At 39.9% G+C, this 19,852-nt stretch overlaps 1 protein-coding gene and 1 non-coding gene across 3 annotated transcripts in view; both read left to right on the top strand.

Moving 5' to 3' along the window:
• Tfap2d (transcription factor AP-2 delta) overlaps nucleotides 1-19,852 on the top strand; it is a 42,799-nt gene that overhangs the window by 16,261 nt on the left and 6,686 nt on the right. For both annotated transcript variants that reach the window (XM_042672092.1, XM_042672090.1), the window contains 2 exons: nucleotides 9,685-9,826; nucleotides 15,541-15,654. In XM_042672092.1, the coding sequence (XP_042528026.1) occupies nucleotides 9,685-9,826; nucleotides 15,541-15,654 (256 nt within the window). The remainder of the gene's footprint in view (nucleotides 1-9,684; nucleotides 9,827-15,540; nucleotides 15,655-19,852) is intronic.
• Nucleotides 4,459-4,564, top strand: LOC122101652. Its single transcript, XR_006146401.1, has one exon. It is a non-coding gene; the product is annotated as a U6 spliceosomal RNA (small nuclear RNA).

Here is a 19,852-nt window from a genome sequence, read left to right as displayed (position 1 = left end):
AAATAATTTTTATGAGGAGTTCATAGGAGTCTAGGTGAGATACTGAGCCTGGAATAGCATTTTGTTAATCCTGGTAGACTTTCTAAAAGCATAGTGAGGGGCTGGGAAGGTGACTCAGTGGTAGAGCGCTTGCCTTGCATGCATGAGGCCCTGGATTCGATTCCTCAGCACCACATAAGCAGAAAAAGCCAGAAGTGGCGCTGTGGCTCAAGTGGTAGAACACTTGCCTTGAGCTGAAGAGCTGAGGGACAGCGCCCAGGCCCAGAATTCAGGCCCCACAACCAGAAATAAATAAATAAATGCATAGTGAAGTTCACTATGAGAGGATACGCTTTATGAAAGAATCATCTAAGTCAGAGAGAGGCTAAGGATCCCTAGGAGAAGAGAGGAAAGAGGTAGAAGTAAATTCCTAGAAGTTATTTTTTTCTGAATTAAATTTTCTCCTTTGTGTGTTCTATAATGACTATATTTTACACATTCCCAAGCCATCTTCTTCTAAAGAGAAGCATTTTTAGACATTTTAAAAGAAAAATCTATAGGGTAGAACTTTCCAATATCAAAGCAATATTCTTCTATCATCCAAAATGCTATTCATGTTTAATATATAAATCACAAGGGCCTTTTATGCTGAGCTCCATCTAGACATACCAATGACACACCTTGCAACAGCTAATTGTCTGTGTCATGTAGGAATGAGTTGGTAAAACAACAAACAAGCAACACAGTCATCTTGGCATTTTTCCATATTACCCCTACATAGCATTGCCTGATGCACATGAAGAATGACCATGTTCTTAGACTGAGCAGGTGCCCAGCATTCACGAGGCTGAGACAGAAACACGGAATGTCAGAGGGCAGTGTTGTCTGGATGGAGATGGAATCAGAACAGCAGCACCACTGTGAATTTTCACATAAGGGATTAAAGGTCTCTGCAACAACTCCAAAACCTGGGGCTGGGAAGGTGGCTCAGTGGCAGAGCGCTTGCCCTGCATGCATGAGGCCCTGGGTTCGATTCCTCAGCACCACATAAGCAAAAAGAAAAAAGCCGGAAGTGGCGCTGTGGCTCAGGTGGTAGAGTGCTAGCCTTGAGCTGAAGAGCTGAGGGACAGCACCCACGCTCAGAGTTCAGGCCCCACGACCGGACCCAAAAAAAAAAACAAAAACAACAACTCCAAAACCTGACAAAACTCTAACGTATGAAACACTCGTCGCAAGCAGGGTGGAGAACGAGTGTGTCCTAGATTGGGTACTGTGTTTGCTGGTGAGGAGTGCTAGCTTAGTAGGAAGAGTTGACTTCTCATTCACTCCTGTGGGCTGGAGGAAGGCTAAAATAAGTACTGGAAAAAAAAAACCCTCAACTAATGGGTTGATTCTGAATTCCTACTTCTTTGAAATAAAATCATGTTTTTTTTTAAAAAATTAAAACTAACACTTGCTTAAGATATACTAGTGGGCATTCATGAGTCTTGTGCATGGCAGGATTGTGAAGCCTGGCTGTACAGACGAACCAGCTGAGAGGGGCTACTAAGATGTCCCCCAGGCTCCAGTTCCATGCCCGGTGAAGTTCAGTCTGGAGGTGTGACTCACATGCTTGTTCCTTGGCTTCCTTCCCACTACCCAGGATAGATTGGGAGGTGGGGGCTCTCATGGGGCTTGAACTCTTGAAACTGGGCGCTGTCCCTCAGCTCTGCAGCTCAAGGCTAGCACTCTACCACTCGAGCCATGGTGCCACTTCTGGTTTTCTGGTGGTTAACTGGAAATAAGAGTCTCATGGACTTTCCTGCCTGGAACAGCGACCCTTAGATCTCAGCCACCAGGCGTGAGCCACCAGCGCCCAGATACTCAGGATAGATGAACTGTGACTTCTCATGGAATTTCTAAGTGGTGTGAAAATTTAAAACCTCAAGAATGCCCTGTGCCCCCAAGTCTGTGAAGGTGCTGTCCAGGGCACGGGAAAGAGCCACGGGCATTCATGGCTGCTCTCATCACGGTGCGCAGAAGGGATGGAGCACTGAGATGTCCGAGACATGACAATCAATCTCCTTCCCGCCCTCCTCACCCCTCTCCTTCCCTTCCCCTCTGCTGCCCCTCCCCTCCCCTCTCCTCTCCAACTCTTTTTATCTCCTCTCCTCTTTTCCTCTCCTCTCTCCACTCCTTCCCATTCTTTCTCAATTCCCCCCTCTCTCCTGTATTATTTCCAAATACCGTGTATGATTTCCAATCCTTTTCAGTTTAAATGTTTTTTTTTTTTTAAATTCTGACTCTTTTACAGCTCCAAAAGTATAAATTCCCCTAAGTAGAGATCTTCAAATTGCTTGATTTTAGGCATTTTTTTCCTACTTTATCCTTCCGTGTAGGACTATGCTATTTCCTGCGAATGCCTGCTAATTAAAAGTCTTTATTTTTGTATGTATTATATAACTCAGTTTTGTATGTGAAGTGGTACAACAGCTAATACTGATACTTATGTTGAATAATTTGTATATATTCAAAATAGTTATATATAAATGCATATGTCTATCACCAGTTGTGCCACTTATAAGATCTATTAGCCCTTGCTTTAGTACTTTCTCCTCTTCATACAAGAATAATATAACCTTCTAAATAGCATCAGATTTCAGATTTTTAACCCAGATTAGCTTCATTCTTCCCGATTTATGAGCCAAGAGCATATATCTGTATGTTAGGAATAGGATGTTCGCATCTGCAATTTTCATACATTATTGGCAGATTATTCTCAATAGTTGTCACAATTTTATAATCTTCTCAGCAATAGGCATAAGAAGCCATGACAAGATAGCATTGTCCTCTAGTCTGAGTAGGTAACACTATATTTCTTTTCTATTTTTGCTAAGATGATGAGATGTAAAACAACGTTCTTCTTATAAAGGATGACTGTATTCTGAGATTCTTCTGTGATTTGTGCCTGTGTTTGCTTTGTGTTTGTGGGGTAATATTTCAGTTTCTGTTCATTCACATGGGTTCACTCTGCGTGAAGATGATGGGCTGTTTTCTCTGAGTATTCATCCTCACTCTGGGCTTTTATTTGTCCTCTGTTTGCTCTTACGGTAATTTGTTGTTTGTGCGGCCTTTACCAGGCAGGCAGAACTGTTTTAAAAAGTTGGTGTCATTGTTATTTCGCAGATAACTTTGCAGCTTTCAGTTTTTATTATAATACCATAAAAGGCTTGTACTTTCAAGATTATAAAAAGCCAGTCCATGCTGTCTTTCAGTTACCTTGTGAGTATTATTTTTTTAATGCTCACTTCTCTGATCCATCTGGAATTTGTTTTGTTGTTGGCTGTATGGTATGGATCCAATTTTGCTTTTACCCAGATGGCCACCCACTTGTCCCAGCACCTTGTACTGATAATGCATCGTCTCTCTAAGAGGTTGGAAAGCAAGTTCCAGTGTACTTGGCATCCTCTAATAGAATGGTAGATTTTTCAATGGTGAATGTCTTTGTTTCCCTGATAATCCCCCTCCTCCTCCTTCTCCCCCTCCTTCTCTTCCTCCTTCTCCTCCTCCTCCCATGTTTCCTTATGTCACTGTCTCAAAAAGAATGCACATGGACATGGTGTGCAAGGACCTAGCTAGACAGATTCTCCCAACCTGTAGTGAATGTCTTCCTTCTGGACCCATCACAGAATCCTTAGATACAGTCATTTACTCTTCACCATGAATTTCAACCATTGTTGAGAAAATTACTTCTGGAGTTTTCAAAAACTGGTCATCCCTAATGCCAGAGATTAACTGATATGGGAGGGATCTAGACTTCTTCAATTAAGCAAAGTCTCCAGTTATAGGTTAGCAAGGGGTTAGTAGCTTTACCTTCAAGTGTGGTCTAGTTAATCAAAGGCTACACCAACAGAGTAATGCACTCATGTTTGTGCGTGTTTTTAATATGTGCTTTTCTAGGGAGTTTCTTTTGTACTCGTTTTTGCATTATAAATCTTGGGAGAACTCCTCAGCAGACTATTTTAATCAACCAATAAAGAATAATAAATAATAGATCATGTATTTTCCTTTAAAGTAAGCTTATATGAAATGAGACGCTATGTCAGTGGCAGTGTGTGGAATGAGAACAAAGCTATGACTGGGAACACAGAATGCTGAGTTTGAACAAAACCATGATTAACTGAGGGAGACGCCCTGCCCAGCTCCCAGCAGTGTGAGATGTCATGTCACGCTGCCTTCCTGTCCCAATTGCTCTAAAACTGAGGTGTATTAATTCTGTTCTTCAGCTCTAAGTTTTAGTGCAGTTTTATATTACAACACAATATACTTAACACAAGATCCAAGTTTGAAACTACAGTCAAAATTTGCACATAGATTCTTCTTGAAAAAAAAAGTTCTATGGGTTTGAATCTACTACACACAGAGATAAGACTGAAACTGTAGCTATATGAGTGGAACTTAAGACATATAAACCATTTTTTAAAATTTAATGACATGGAAGTGCTTGCTTGGGCAGCTCATCTCCTAAAAGTGGACAACACAGAGAAGATTTGCATGGTTCCTACACAAAGATGACGGACAAATTTGTGAAGTGGTCTGTAATTTTACGTTGTAGTAAAAATAGAATGACCTTTGACCTTAGAATACTAAGTTCAGCCCAAATTAGTCTTGCTGGTAATATTTTTAAAGTGATCATTGGTTAAACTAATCTATTGAATGAATCACAGTACAGAAGTACTACTTTGTTTCAATTAGGGTTCAAAATTTACTTTTAGTTACGTAAAGAACATTTTCCCCAAAATACAATAAAAATGTGTTTTCTTTTAAAAAGGAAAAATTAAAAATCAGGTACTTTGTCTTCTAATTTAAAGCACACTTTGAGCTATCTGTTCCTTGCAAGACCAGAACCTCCACAGAACATGCCGCCCTCCTTATCTGCAGAAACTATTCTGCCATTCACTTTTCATGCAGGGTAGCGTTGATGGGGCACTTACGTTTTTCCTCATCACTTTTTTTTTTTAACTAGATTTTTCTTGTTACTTTTTGCTTTCCAGTATGGAAAATAATTCCTAGAAATCCAGAGAGCATTGTTTTAATGTTCTCCCCATGTTCTATAACTTACGTCTGCCCACATCCATGGAGTCGTTGAGCACATCAGCATCTGCTGTTACTGTCATGGTTGGAAAAGCGAATATCTTCCACTGGCTCTACTTTGTGGAAGGGGTGGGGAACAATGACTTGACACGTGGAACAGAGAGCCTTGCACTTTGGATATTAAGCCCATCTGCCGGGGTACGCATGGACCCCGCTGCTATGCCAGGCATTCCTGGTCCCTCCTGGCAGGCTCTGCTCCACCCCAGACTCCTGTGTCTGGACTTCGCTGTGCACCATAGTTCACAGGTCATAGATGCTCACAGGCCATAGTTCATAGGTCCTTACTGTCGCACATCAATCAAACCTCTTAGAGGCTTATTCATATGCTTGTATGATCCTAAAATTGTGATTTTTTCCCCCTCTAAACCTGTTAACTCTTAGTTATCTGACATGGAGAATTTAACATGATGGGTTTGTTTTGTCTGTGTGTGTGTGTGTGTGTGTGTGTGTGTGTGTGTGTGTACGTTTTTCTTTATTCTGGGTTGTTATACAGAGGGGTTATGTAAGTCAGGCAAAGAGTACATTTCTTCTTGGACAGTGTCACCCCTTCCCAAGATCTCTCCCAGGTTTTCCCTCCATCCACACGTTGCACAGTTCATTTCAACACAGTGTCTAGTGAATACCACTGCTGCATTTGTCCATCTTTTGCGTCTCCATTTCTGTGCCCCCTTTACCCTCCCAAAGACAGGTAAACAAACAAGACAAAAAGAAAAGAAAAATGGCAATGGAGGGAAAAAACACTCTTGTTTCACTTCCTGGAGTTCATCTCGATAAATATTTCATATGATCAGAGGCGCCTAGGCTTTGAGCCTTTGTGTTGCATGTGCGTGTTAATAGCGTATGTATTTTAATTTATTGATTCATTTCCTGGTTCATTCTTAGATCTTCATGCACAAAGCTCTTGTGGCAGGAGATAGACCCTTACCCTGGATCTGCACTTGCCACTTCTTTAATGTAGTATTGAGGAATCTGACTTTATATTTTTCTTGTCTTTTTAACAGCACATGTATCTTAATTCATGCATCCATTTTCTGGTTCGTCTTTGGATCTTCACCCACCAGGCTTCTGTGGCAGGAGATACACGCTTTAACTGGATAGCAGTGTCTTCACTCGCCACTTTTTTTGCTTTTGATGTAGCATCGCTCTGCATCCTGTAACAATGTTTCATGGCATGCGGGAGGGGGGTGGAAGCAGTAAACAGAAAGAAGGGAAGGAAGGATCTGGCTGTCAGTGTAGATGTAAATAGCAGCTGTTCCACTCAAACTGTTTCTGTAACCGCCACACGGTGAGCGGAGCAGATTATGGAGAATCGGGTTTTAGCAGGAACTTCAAGAGGCATGCTGCTGTCCAAATGCTATTTAATTATCTGTGCTAGCAGTGCATTGTGCAGCTATCCCAGATATACAACCTGATGTGCTGCAATTACACACAGTGTTACTGAGTTACCTACAAAACAACACAGCCTGGGAACAGCCAGGAGTTTATCCTCTGGAAGGGCGTGGGAACACTATTTGGTGAGTCACACTTTGGTGTTTTTAAATTTCTCAATAGTTTCCCTTGTTCATATTTCTAGCAAAAAAAAAAAAAAGAAAAGATGATTCTACATAGCAATGCATTGTCATATTTGTCCACCAAATAGATGTATGTTTCTCTTTTCTTACATTAATGAAGTACTGGGGAAAATCACCTTTAAAATGTTGCTTATTGGTTTCAGCCTTAGCCAAACAGTGATTCTCCACTAACCCAGCAGTACTCACACTAATCTCATTTCAAAGCCAGACCTGACAGAAAAGTCATATCCAGTTACCCAGCAAAATGCTGGAAGTCCAGCTGTGGCTCAAGTGGTAATGTACTAGCCTTGAGTGAAAAAGCCAATCAAGAGAAGATATCCTGAGTTCAAATCCTAGTGCCAGCACACACACACACACACAAATTTAGAATAAAATAATGAAAAATAAAATGAGATAAAGCAAACTGAAAAAAAGAAGTAATGAGGTTTTCTACCTCACTAGTATGAAAATTTCAATTACAGATTTGCTATTGTTTATCTTAAAGGTTCTTTAGAAGAGAAAAAACCCACTCAAAACCTTGTCTGTACTAAAAATTTAGGAGTAATTACATTAGACTCATTGACATCATCTAACAGGACCTATCACCATGTAGGAATGAGAAAAATGGTTCCAGCCTGAATGGGTCATACACAAACAAGAGGCAATTTCAGCATCATGTGGCAATAAGTAACTTAAACATATTTGCATATAGGCAAGAATCATTTGGTTCATATCTGTATACACTGAAAACGCAAGTCAGAATGTTAGCTGATGTCTGCCTATTCGCCTAGCAGGTCATCACATGTGTGAAAGTTCTCTTTGGTCAAATAAACAAAAGGCCAGACACCATCAATTCTTGTTTAGCTATCAGGCCTACTTCCCACAAGCAGGGATGGGGTGTAGCCCAGTGGCAGAGGGCTGGCTTAGTGTATGCGAGTCTCTGTGTTTGAGCCCCAATGCCCTCTCAGCCTTCTCCCTTCTTGTACTTGATAAAAGCTGATGGGTAGAGTGTAGACAGATGGTCAGATAAATGAAGAATCAGGCTTAGAGTACTATGAAAGATGAGTGTACTGCAGAATTCTTGCAGCTTTGCTGCGTACTTGGAATTTTTATATTTATATGTCTGGAAAAAGAAACCTTAGAAAGTGAATTTACTATTTCTTGTTGAACTACTTACTTGTAAGAAGATAGTAGTAATTTCTCCCTGGGTTCTAGTCTCTCTGCTCTGTTTTAACTTAAAATGCTTTCCTGTGTTGTATAATCATTTATTTTCTTAGTAAATAGGAGTTTCCCAATCGGAAAGACTATGATGTCTTTTATTTTTCTAGGAAAAAAGTAAGTGTCGATGCTAAAAGTAGTTTTGTTTCACCTAGCCTATTTTGTATATTAGCTTTCATCTTTCAGCACTTTCTCCTCTTATTTATCCTCCTTCCTTTATGGACTCTCCGACTCTGCCTATCCCAAAATCCGTTACCCCCACCACTTCTTGGCCAAGCACTGAACAAGATTCCTGGGATTTTTGTCATCAAGCCTGAGATCTTTTGATCTCTTCACGACAAAGTTTAATTCGTTATGTCTCTGTTCGATCATCTCCCATGATCACTGCCTTAACTCATTCCTCCTCATACCATTTTTTTACCTCTTTCTTTTTACATATCATAAGGTCACCATTATAGCAACCATCCACAATCAAAGATGATGTTTATGGAAATGCAGAGAAAACTATACAATGCTACTATCCTATATGGCGTCTTGTTGGTGTCATTGAAACTACTATTGCTATGACAACAATCTTTCCTATCCCTTTTTCTCTCTCTCTTTCCCTTTTCATCTGCTGACTGTTGTACCTTGAACAAAGGCGGTAAAGTAGAAGTTTCATACGTGTGTGTGTGTATGTGTGTGTGTGTGTGTGTGTTCACATGTATATGTGAATGTTTAAGTTGTTAGGGATCAAACCTAAAGCCTGGCATGTACTAAGCAATCCCTGCATCACAGAACAATACCTCCAGTATAATGATAGCTGGATTTTTAAATAAGTCTACATTATCAGGTTAGGTTTGCTTTGACTAAGCTTTTATAGTAAAAACTATAGTACAAACTATAGTAAAAAATTATAGTAAAAACTAACTATGATATTCTAGGCAAACATTCATTATTAAATCTTATTTTTCCAGGTAAGATATTTCCACCGCACTTCTTAAAATTTTACCAAAAGGAGCTGGGAAGGTGGCTCAGTGGTAGAGAGCTTGCCTTGCATGCTTGAGGCACTGAGTTTGATTCCTCAGCACCACATAAGCAGAAAAAGCTGAAAATGGCTCTGTGGCTCAAGTGGTAGAGTGCTAGCCTTGAGCTGAAGAGCTGAGGGACAGTGCCCAGGCCCAGAGTTCAAGCCCCACGACTGACCAAAAAAAAATTTACTGAAGTATGCTCAATTTTGTAACCCTGTAACCCTGTAACACTGTACTTTATGCTATCATATATTGTAGCTAGTTCTCTAATCATGTACTATACTATCTTTTGCAATGTGTTGTTATGAACATGGTATTATTTATTTATTTTTGTTCCAATGTACTATCTTGAAAAGTTATTTGGACTCTCTGCTGGACATTTGTTTTGGTAGGTGTCCTGGGCATTAGGAGGAAGTTCAGGGAGACTGATAAGCAGGCACAGGAGTTGGGAAACAAAATACATTTGTGGAAGTTTATCCTTGGGAATTAATTCTACCGTGTCTTAGATGTCAGTGTGGTTAATGGGTCAGACTGTGCACGGAGACAGAGCTCCTGGGCTGTGTTTCTATCTTTGCCTCTTGATTGACCACATAACATGGTTTAGAAAGTTCCTTCTCCGTTCCTCAGCTCTTCCTCATCCTTCTTCTCTGGACATCTATGTTTAGCATAAATAGAAGAAAAAAAAGAATCTGTATTGAACCGGAAGCAGGCCTAAGCCTAAGGGACCAGACGAGTTATTGGTGTTACAAGGCTGGGTGTTGGTGAAGAAACTGACTTGTGTTCTCTGCCACCAGGGGAAGCGTTGCACCTTGCGCGGGATTTTGGCTACACGTGTGAAACCGAGTTTCCAGCCAAAGCAGTAGGAGAGCATCTCGCCCGGCAACACATGGAACAGAAGGAGCAGACAGCACGGAAAAAGATGATCCTAGCCACCAAGTAAGCTCCCAGGCCTCTCTCATCCCTCTCCTGGCTTCTGTGAGCGAGGGACACAGTATAGAAAGCCCTCGCTTTCTATCATGCACGGGTTCACACTCCAGCAGTGAAACCATGCAACAAACACTACTGCCCATCTGCCCCAAGCCATGGTTACAAACCACTCCAAAGGTGTTGAAGTAACGAAGGTTGCAGGAAGTCTCCTTTGTTCCCTTCAATAAATGAGATGATTAAGGTCTCAGAACACTATGCCTGAAGAATGGGATTGAAAGATGGAGACAGAGAAGGAAAGACTTCTAGGCCCAAGAACCAGCAGCAGCTAGCGCCCCATCTTTTCTTGTGAATAATTAAGCCAAAACACCCTGCACTGACTCCCCCAAAGCAATACTGTTTCCAAGTAAAGGTATTACCGGGGCCCTAGTAGCCCGCACCTGTCATCCTAGCTACTCAAGAAGAGAGATCTAAGGATCCCAATTCAACACCAGCCAGGGCAGCAAAGTCCATGAGACTCTTATCTTCAACAAGCAGAAATGGAGCTGTGGTTTAAATGGTAGAGTGCTAGCTTTGAGTGAAAAAGCTAAAGGCCCTGGGTTCGAGCCCCAGGACTGGTACCAAAAAGCTAAATAATAAATAAAGTTATAGGGCACATGCTGTTGGGGATCTCAGAAGAAGGAGGATCATGGTCTGAGACCAGCTCCAGGGCCCCCCTCAAAAAAAAATGAGATTTTACCTGAAAAATAAACTAAAGGGAGGGAAGAGCCTGCCGTAAGTGCACCACACTCACCTTTGACGCTACAAGGTTCTGAGTTCAAACTCAGACAAAGAAAAGCCCAAACCAAAAGGGTATAAAACATAAGAAACTAAGCCCAACTAAAATGCAAGTTAAAATAACTAAGGTTGGCAAATCTACCGACACCATAAGAAATGAGACATCAGAAGGCTTCCAAATTCTACAACTCCAGAAAGTTCTTTGATCATTTATGGGGAAATAAAACCCCAACAGACCTGAAATACCATTGTAATTCATTCAAGGGTTTTGGAGAAAAATACTTCTTTCGTCTTCAGTATATGGAACCCAGATGCTGCAGCTAATCATCTTAGATAATTTTCTGGCTCTGTAATCAGAGTTTAGGAGACATTGTTCCAGGTGGGTAGTTCAAGGTGGATGCAACAGCATTTATAACTAACTTGGGAAAGATGTTTGAAGAGAAACTTTTGTAGAATATAGTGTTACAAACATTATTTCTTAGAAACGGCCACAATAATAATTATCTCCCTCTGTACCGAGCGCTGCCTAAAATTTAAGCCGAGTCAGAATGCATAATTCTCAAAGTAAATAGTCCCACTTTCCCTAGTTCTTAATGTAACTCAGAAAATGTACAAACTCGGGGGTTGATGTGGGGGACGAGTCAGCTAATGAGCGTACCCACAATTCTCAAGACTTTACACAGTGCTCACACACCCTTCTGGTTCATACTGTAGGGTGTAGGAATATGTTTATGCTTTGCTTTCTGGAGAGTTCTGGAGAATTCTCTCATCCTGTTTAAATGAATAAAACTAAAGTAGAGGCAAAGAGAGGGGGAAAAAGGCTAAGTGGACCAAGAAAGCAAAGAATGCAGACCAACACACACACACACACACACACACACACCATAAACACACACACATCACAAACACATACACACCATAAACATACACACACATACACACACCACATACACACACTGCATACACACGCATACACACACACACACACACAAATTTTAAGACATAAAATTTGGTGATAAACCCTGTCCTTGTTCAATATATCTGACACCATTTTAGTGGGAAGATCTCTATCTAGACCTTTGGTCTTTGTTTCCATTTTGTTTGTACTCTTCCTGGCTTTCCTTGTCTCCCCTTTCCCACTTCCCACCCCATAGAGGGTTTGGACTCAGGGCCTAGGCACTGTCTCTGAGCTTTTATATTTACTCTAGTCTAACATTCTACCACTTGAGCCACAGATCCACTTCTGGTGATTACTTGAAGATAAGAGTCTGTCCCATGGACTTTGCTGCCGTAGCTGACTTTGAACTGTAATCCTCAGACCTCAGCCTCCTGAGTAGCTGGGATTACAGAGCCTGGCACAAATAGCTACTTAACTCAGAAGGTCTTCATTGGTTATGATGCCATTTCTCCGAAAAGAGCTGAAAACACAGAGTTGCCAAGTATAACTGATTTCATCACCTCAGAGGAAAGGTCAAACCTATCACAGGTTCTGAGAACGTTATCATTTCAGAGGTCAGATGGTGTCTCCAGGTGTTCTGGGGGCCTGTCAGCTGGCTGGGGGCTGGAGTGGCTGCTGGTGACCCAGTGGGTCTGCTGTCTCCCATCACATAGTACCCGAGAAGAAAACACTTTCAATTATTCTCCTTCTGAAGACGATCTGGGTGTGGTTTCCTCATGCATATTCTAAGAGTTACATTCGCTGCTCCAAAGAGACCCCCTCTCCCAGACTCCACTTCCTTAGGAAGTTGTGTAACTTTACCTCAACCTCCACAGCCTTCCACACACAGGTTTCTGTCCCCGGGAGACCACCATCATTCTGTGCAAGAGCGTGGGAGTCTTTCAGTGCATTCAAACTGTTAATGAGGTGTTCTTCCCACAGAATAAGAGAAATCCTTCCAGATTAATACTTCCAGATTTGTTGAAGTTGTCATGAGACATTCATTTGAAAGTAGTGAATTCAACCAGATAATACTCTATGTATATATAGAGAGAGAGAGAGAGAGAAAGAGAGAGAGAGGATTATGTATATATAATATATATTGAAATACATATTCAAAATATATAATATTAAAACCAAATTTGTTGAACCCAAGATCCAAGATGCTGGTGGTCTTGGATCAAGTGGCCTATTGGTTTCTTTTTCACCTGGACAAGGGACAGACTTTGTTCTGTTTAAGTTTGTTGTATTCAGTTTACACTTGTATAAAAGGCCCATGAAGGGTCTTTGGTCTCATAATTCTTCTTCATTTCATACCAAATATCTTGGTGTAAGATGAGAAACTGAGATGCCTTTTGGAATTCTATAGACATACCAGACAAACTACTTTCTACTTGGCTAATAGAAAACATATAACAACGTCTTCATTAAATTTAGAATTATGTTTTACATTTCTGTGTTTGTTTTAGGTTAAGATAAGGCAGAAAAGTGAACATTTAAACTTTCTCCTAACTGCCAGTAGGAGAAAGACAGAAATTTAAATCCAGAAATCAACTTTACAAACGAAAAAGACAGGCTCAAGAACAATGACGTAAATGATAAAGTTAGAATGTGTGATTCAGCGAAGATTAGTGTGTTATATAATTCATAGTGTGACATTTTGTTTTGAGATGTAAGAATATCTCACACTATAGCTCCAGAAACCAAACTTTAAGAATCGAGCTAGTCATAAAAATAATAACTGGAGCTGTAATAATGAGTCAATGACAATAATTGCCTATGAAGAAACGATCACCTTTATTCAGTTCTAGAAACTATGTCATGTCAGTGAGGTAGGCAGTAGAATGAAATATCCAAGATATGAATTCTAATGTGTGGTATTGTTGGATTATGTAGCACAAGTTGACTTTCCCCTACTTTGCCTTTTTCTTACTCATCAATTTTATTATAACTTGATATAGGAAAAAGGTGGATTTGTCAGCCTACATGCTATTTTATTCAGTTACCTAGTATCATACACCCCCAGAACGAAAACAATGTTTTGCTCTTTAAATTCTGAAAACTTATTTCAATCTGGGAGAAAGTTTTACAACTAGTCTTCAGACAATTGGAGGCTCTGTGTGTGTGTTCGTGTGTGTGTGTGTGTGTGTGTGTTTGTGTGTGTGTGTGTGTGTTTGTGTGTGTGTGTGTGTGTGTGTGTGTGTGTGTGTGTGTGTGTGTGTGAAGGAGAGAAAGAGAGAACATGGAAATAATGTTGAGCTATTAGTCAGAAAAAAAATGATTTCATGAAGCTCTAGTTAAATTTTTAGAAGCCAAAATAGCAATGTATCTCTCTTAAATAACAAATAATAGCCTAAATGATACTACTGTCTCCAGGAAACAGCAAAAAATACCTAGGTAAAGTTGCACTTAATTATTTAAATGTAATTAATGCGCCTTGACTGTATTTCTTGTATATAGTTGCTCTTTATGTCTATGCCTGTAGTTTAAAGTGTTTGCCCTGTGCTTTCCCGTGCAAATATCAAAGTTTGAAGTCTTAGACGAAGGTCTTTGGTTCATTTTATCTGATTTTTTTTTGTATAGAGTGAGAGAAAAGTCTTGCATCTGGTTCCTTCCTGTCCATATGCGGGTTGGTTTTGAGTCATTCGTGACATCTATGATAGTTCTTGAGTTCACTCTTTAGGGGCAGCATTACTCGCTGCATTAATTGGATTTGGGGTTTTTGTTGTCATTTGTTCGTATTTGAACTCAGGGCTTGGGTGCTGTTCCTGGGCTTTTGTGCTCAAGGCTAGCGCTCTACCACTTGAGCCACAGCTCCACTTCTGGCTTCTTTGGTAGATAACTGGGGATGGTCTCACGGACTTTCCTGCAATGCTCAGATCTCGGCCTCTTGAATGGTTTAGGATTACAGGAATGAGGCCCTAGCACCATCTTGTATTGCGTATTATTGTCGTTGCCTTCTCCATATATTCTTTCTTTAGAATTTCATCATTCAGATTATTGTTATTCAGCATACACAGCCAAGCTCTTGACTAATGAGCAGAATTCAGAATCATGTAAGGCAAGAAAAACAGCAGAAAAAAATGTCCTACAGAGCATTTTTTTTGGAAGCTACCAGCTTGAATGAAATATAATATTACAGTTTGTGTGAGACCAATAACTAATCTTTGGGTAAGAGTTTACTTGCTTAAAACATTAAGCATGAAATTAGTCCATGAGAGTCTGTAAAATAATACAATATTTGGGGGGAAAATTTTTTTCTAACATCAACTTAGGTTGCAGGTCTGAATGATATAAGCCTGTAACTTCAGTGAAATTCATTTACAGATCCGATAGTCCTAAAGTCACATTTTAATTTTTCTAAAGAGCACTTATGAATTATAATCCTTTGTCACTGATTTTTTTAACCTAAGATTAACCTATGAATATTCACTTGAAAAGATGAACTTTGACCTTCTCAGTGCCTAAGGATTGTTATTTGCCTCAAATCTCTTTATGGTCCTTAATCTCAGAATCACCACGGTGAACCTGAACTCTATACTGTAGGTGGAACTTCAGAGATTTTTTTCAAAGACATAAAAATCACTAGTAAAGTATCATTCCATGACTCAACAGCTATGCACATATGATCATGCGAAATAACGTTCATCAAAATGAACTCCAAGGGATTTTTTTCCTTATTTTGTTTTTTGTTATTGCTTTGTTTTCTGTATCTTTGGTCTTATGTGTAAGTTTCTCTCTTTTGAGGAGGGGGGGTTAAAGGGTGAAGGAATGCAGTGGTGATACTCATTACACACTATGTGGAAAATGAATCATACGGGGGTCGGCAGAGGAAAACTTGGAGAAAGCGAGGGAGGAGGTGACACTGTCCAAAAAGAAATGTCCTCACGACCTGACTTACTTATGTACCTGTGACCCTTCTGTATATCACCTTTGCAATGGCAATTGACAAACAGAAAAAGGGAAAAATCCAGTTTCAAGAGTTTCAATTATTTCCTATGTTTCCTTTTAGACAAATTTGTAAAGAATTCCAAGACCTCCTGAGTCAAGACCGGTCACCACTAGGATCTTCCAGACCTACTCCCATTCTCGACCTCGACATCCAGAGACATTTAACCCATTTCAGGTAAGGCCTGTTTCCCCTTTGCTTGGGTTCTCTCATAAGCGTGTGGAGACGCCCTTTCTTATCTGCCCATTGTATGGTCATCACAGTTCCATTTGGAAAACCACATGGAAACTAATATGGCAGTGCCTCACCTATTAGGACTTACAATAGCATGGCCTGTAGAAGAGATAATTGCTCATCGCTCAAGATCAAGGTGTCATCCGATTCAGGGCCTGATGGGGGGCTGGTCCTTGGCCTCTGAAGTATTTTGCAGGAGTATGTTGATCATTTCTACCCAATTAGAAACTGCACCCAGTTCTTAAGTGAGCCAACACCACAGCCTGGAATGCATTATTGAAAGCATACATTTCATTTTCCGAGATATTTTAGAAGTGAATAGAATATTTTATGGTTAATTTATTCCCTAGGTACAATGAAAAAAAATAAATAATAGCTCTTCAAGTGCCTTCCCATTTTCAGGCTCTAGAATTCTAGTGCCGATGTGCTCAGCCTCATTAGTATAAAATATTTCGTCTTCTTTTAGTGAGCATTTGGTTAAAATAAAACAATGCTAAGGAAAGATTATTATAGCTTAAGTTAAAAAAGGCTTCCAATGCCTTCTCAAGATTATAAGATTAGTCTGTTACTTTGTTGGCTGAAATAATGAATGTTTAAATGAGCTGAAATTTAGCCTGCCAAAGCAGAGAATTTTAAATATAATATTTTCTCTTCCAATATGTCAGATGTCTCCTCAACACGTATTAAACACATCTCGAGAGACTGAGCTTAGGATTTATCTTCCACAAATGTAGCAAATGTGGAATATATTTCACAGAGCCTTTTCCTGCTACTCAACTGAGATAGCAAAAGTAGGAGAAAGTAGATGCCTGTGGCTCATACCTGTAATCCTAGCTACTCAGGAGGCTGAGATTTGAGGATCATGGTTCAAAGCCAACGTAGGCAAGAAAGTCCAGGAGACTCTTATCCCTAATTAACTACCAAAAACTATGGAAGTGGGGCTGTAGCTCAAGTGGTAGAGCTCTAGCCTTGAGCAATAAAGCTCAGGGACAGTGTCTAGTCCATAAATTCAAGCCCTAGGATAAGCACCAAAAAAAAGTAGGAGGAGGAGACACAATGCCTAGAAAAATTAAGGCAAAAATATATTTGGAGTCAAGAGAATCATTTTTCTCTTTGAACCCTTATTCGTATGAAATGAGTTGCTTAGGGGTAACTGATATGCTCTTAGAACATTTATTTCCCTCCCATTAAATGATAAAGCCCCTCTCTATACGACAGTGGTAGTAAACTAGAATGGGTTAAAGAATGCAAGCAAACACTCCATAAATGGCATAGTGTCTGTCTCCATTACCACACCAAGTTTTAAAAGTACAAACAGCTTCACGTTATCACATTGCATGAGTGTTTTCCATGGTTTTGCTTCTGTAAGCACTAAACGAATCTAATTTTTACAGAAGTTAAATTCAGAACTTACTATTTACTCAAGACCAAAGAAGTTGGTGGAGTTACAAACTTTGGCTAAGAAAAGTTCAGGGGATGGGACTCCATGCTCTGTGTACTAGGCTGTTTTCAGCCATACAGGCTGAAGCCTTCATTGACCAGTGAGCCTTGCATTTCTAGCCTGAAGCAAAGTAGAATTTCGATGGGTAAATGGAACATCGGCTAGTGTGAGAAGGAAAGGGGCAAAGCATTTGCTCTCTCAGCCCAGACACAATCTGCTTATTGGTGGGTATTTCACTCAGTTGCCAAACTTTATGCCATAGATTTTTTAGAATGAACTTTCCCTTCTAAACATGAAGTGGGTATTTCTTACGCTGGCTTTACAAAGCCTGTATTTACCTCCCCAAAGAGGGCATGGTAACAGGCTGGTGCTGGAAGCTCATAGCTATAATTGTAGCACCCAGGAGGTTACGATCTGAGGACCATGGTTCAAAGCCAGCTCAGACAAGAAAGTTCATGAGACTCTTAGCTCCAATTAAACACCAAAACACCAGAAGTGATGCTGTGGCTCAAAGTGAGAGAATGTTGGCCCTGAGCAAAAGAGCTCAGGGACAGTGCCCAGGCCCCGAGACTGATGGAAGGAAGGAAGGAAGGAAGGAAGGAAGGAAGGAAGGAAGGAAGGAAGGAAGGAAGGAAGGAAGGAAGGAAGGAAGGAAGGAAGGATTGAGGAAGGGAGGGAGGAGGGAAGGAGGGAGGGAGAGACGGAGGGAGGGATGGAGGGAGGGTGGGAGGGAGGGAGGGAGGATGGAAGGACAGAAGGAAGGATGGAAGGACAGAAGGAAGGAAGGAAGGAAGGAAGGAAAGAAGAAAGGATGGAAGGATAGAAGGAAGGATGGAAGGACAGAAGGAAGGAAGGAAGGAAGGAAGGAAGGAAGGAAGGAAGGAAGGAAGGAAGGAAGGAAGGAAGGAAAGGAGGGAGAAGGGAGGGAGGAAGGGAGGGAGGAAGGAAGGAAAGGAGGGAGAAGGGAGGGAGGAAGGGAGGGAGGAAGGAAGGGGGGAAATGGTCACAAACGTGTTTCTTCAAGCAGAGCAAAATATAGGGTTAATGGCTACTCTCACCCACAGTAAAAATGAAAGATTGTATTTGAAATATAAAACACTAAATAGATTCTCAATTTATCTTGTATATGGTGCACTTACTAAGGGCAAACTAGGGTACTGATTTTATTTTCACAATAAGAACAGTGCATTCATATAGGTATTTACATATCAAGTATTCTGAATATCATAAAACTATGATTCCCTATGCACTATGCTTTTTCAAACATTTTTCTTTATTTTGTAGATTATTTACTTAGATGAAATCTACTAAGGGACAGTAGGAGGAAACTCATTTAGCAAAAATTGGCTTTTCTAGCGGATTTCTTAAATTACATGCATTTTTAAAACACATAATATTTTCTTTAAGAAATTGTGATTTTAAAACACACACACAACATAAAATGCATGATTGGAACCACTTCTAAGTATACAATTTAGTAGAGTAAAATATGTAAAATATATGATCCTAACCATTTTAGATGTCCAATTTAGCAAAGTTAAACATTAAATGATGTAAAAATGTACGACTGTAACCATTCCGAAGTATACAATTTAGTAGTGTTAATCATACTTGTATTATTATACAGCTAAGCTCCACACTTTTTTAGTTTGCAAAGCTGGCACTTTATACCTTTTAAAACAATTAACTCCACAGTTCTTCCCCTCAGCTCCTTCCATTCACATGGGTTTGGTTACGCGATTCCTCGTCTAAGGGAGATCATAAGTATTTGTCTCTTGTTGACGAAGTGTTCATTTAAGCATATTTCCCAAAGCTCATCACTATCTATTGATGGGCTGGCCCAGCATATGGGCTTGGGGGAATACTGCTTCTGTGAACACAGTTTTGTGAGTTTCTCTGAAAAATCCTTTCCATTCTTTTGCATACTCAGGGTAAGATTGTTTAATCGCTGGCTAATCTAAATTTTCTTTCAAAAAAATGAGCAACCATGTGTCTGAGTTTAATAATGGCGCCATTTGATATTGTCCATGGTACACAAAGGTTTCCATCCCTCCACATCCTTTGCTCACTTAAAAAGAAAAAAAAACAATAACCATCCTAATTGATAATATTTCATGAAAGTCTTTATTTGCATTTGCCCAGTGAGGAGCGGTTTTGAATATCTTTACATAAGCATTTTAGCCATTCCTTTGCAATCTTTGGGGTCTCTGTCCATTTACAAATACAGTTATTTGGTTTTATGTTGCTGGGTTGCGAGAGTTATTTGTATATTCTGAATGCTATTCTTTTTATCAGATATACAGTTGGCAAATATTTTCTTTTATCCCATATGTTGTTTTTTTAATTCTGTTGAATGTGTCTTTGATGCCCAATGATAAATTTTGGCGTGGTCTACTTTGTACATTTTTTTTACTTTTATTGCCTGAGCTTTTTTTTTTTTTAATCCTGCCCAGGAAATCCTAATCTAGTCTAAGGTGTTGAAGCTCTCCTTAGCTGTTCTTCTAAGACTTCACAGTTTCAAAATTTACATTTAAGGCTTTGATCCATTTTGAGTTAAGTTTTATAGAAGACATAAAAGCAAAGGTCTAACTTCATTCTTTCACAAGTCTTAAATAATATCCTCTTAAGCACAGTCTGCGTAGTTGAGATTTCTAATAAAAATCCAGATCGAAGGCTCATGATACAGCTTCAATTGAATTG

The sequence above is a fragment of the Dipodomys spectabilis genome, unplaced genomic scaffold (assembly GCF_019054845.1).
Source record: "Dipodomys spectabilis isolate Male_0828 unplaced genomic scaffold, ASM1905484v1 ptg000669l, whole genome shotgun sequence".
NCBI classification, from domain to species: domain Eukaryota; kingdom Metazoa; phylum Chordata; class Mammalia; order Rodentia; family Heteromyidae; genus Dipodomys; species Dipodomys spectabilis.
This window is presented reverse-complemented; position numbering and strand designations above follow the sequence as displayed.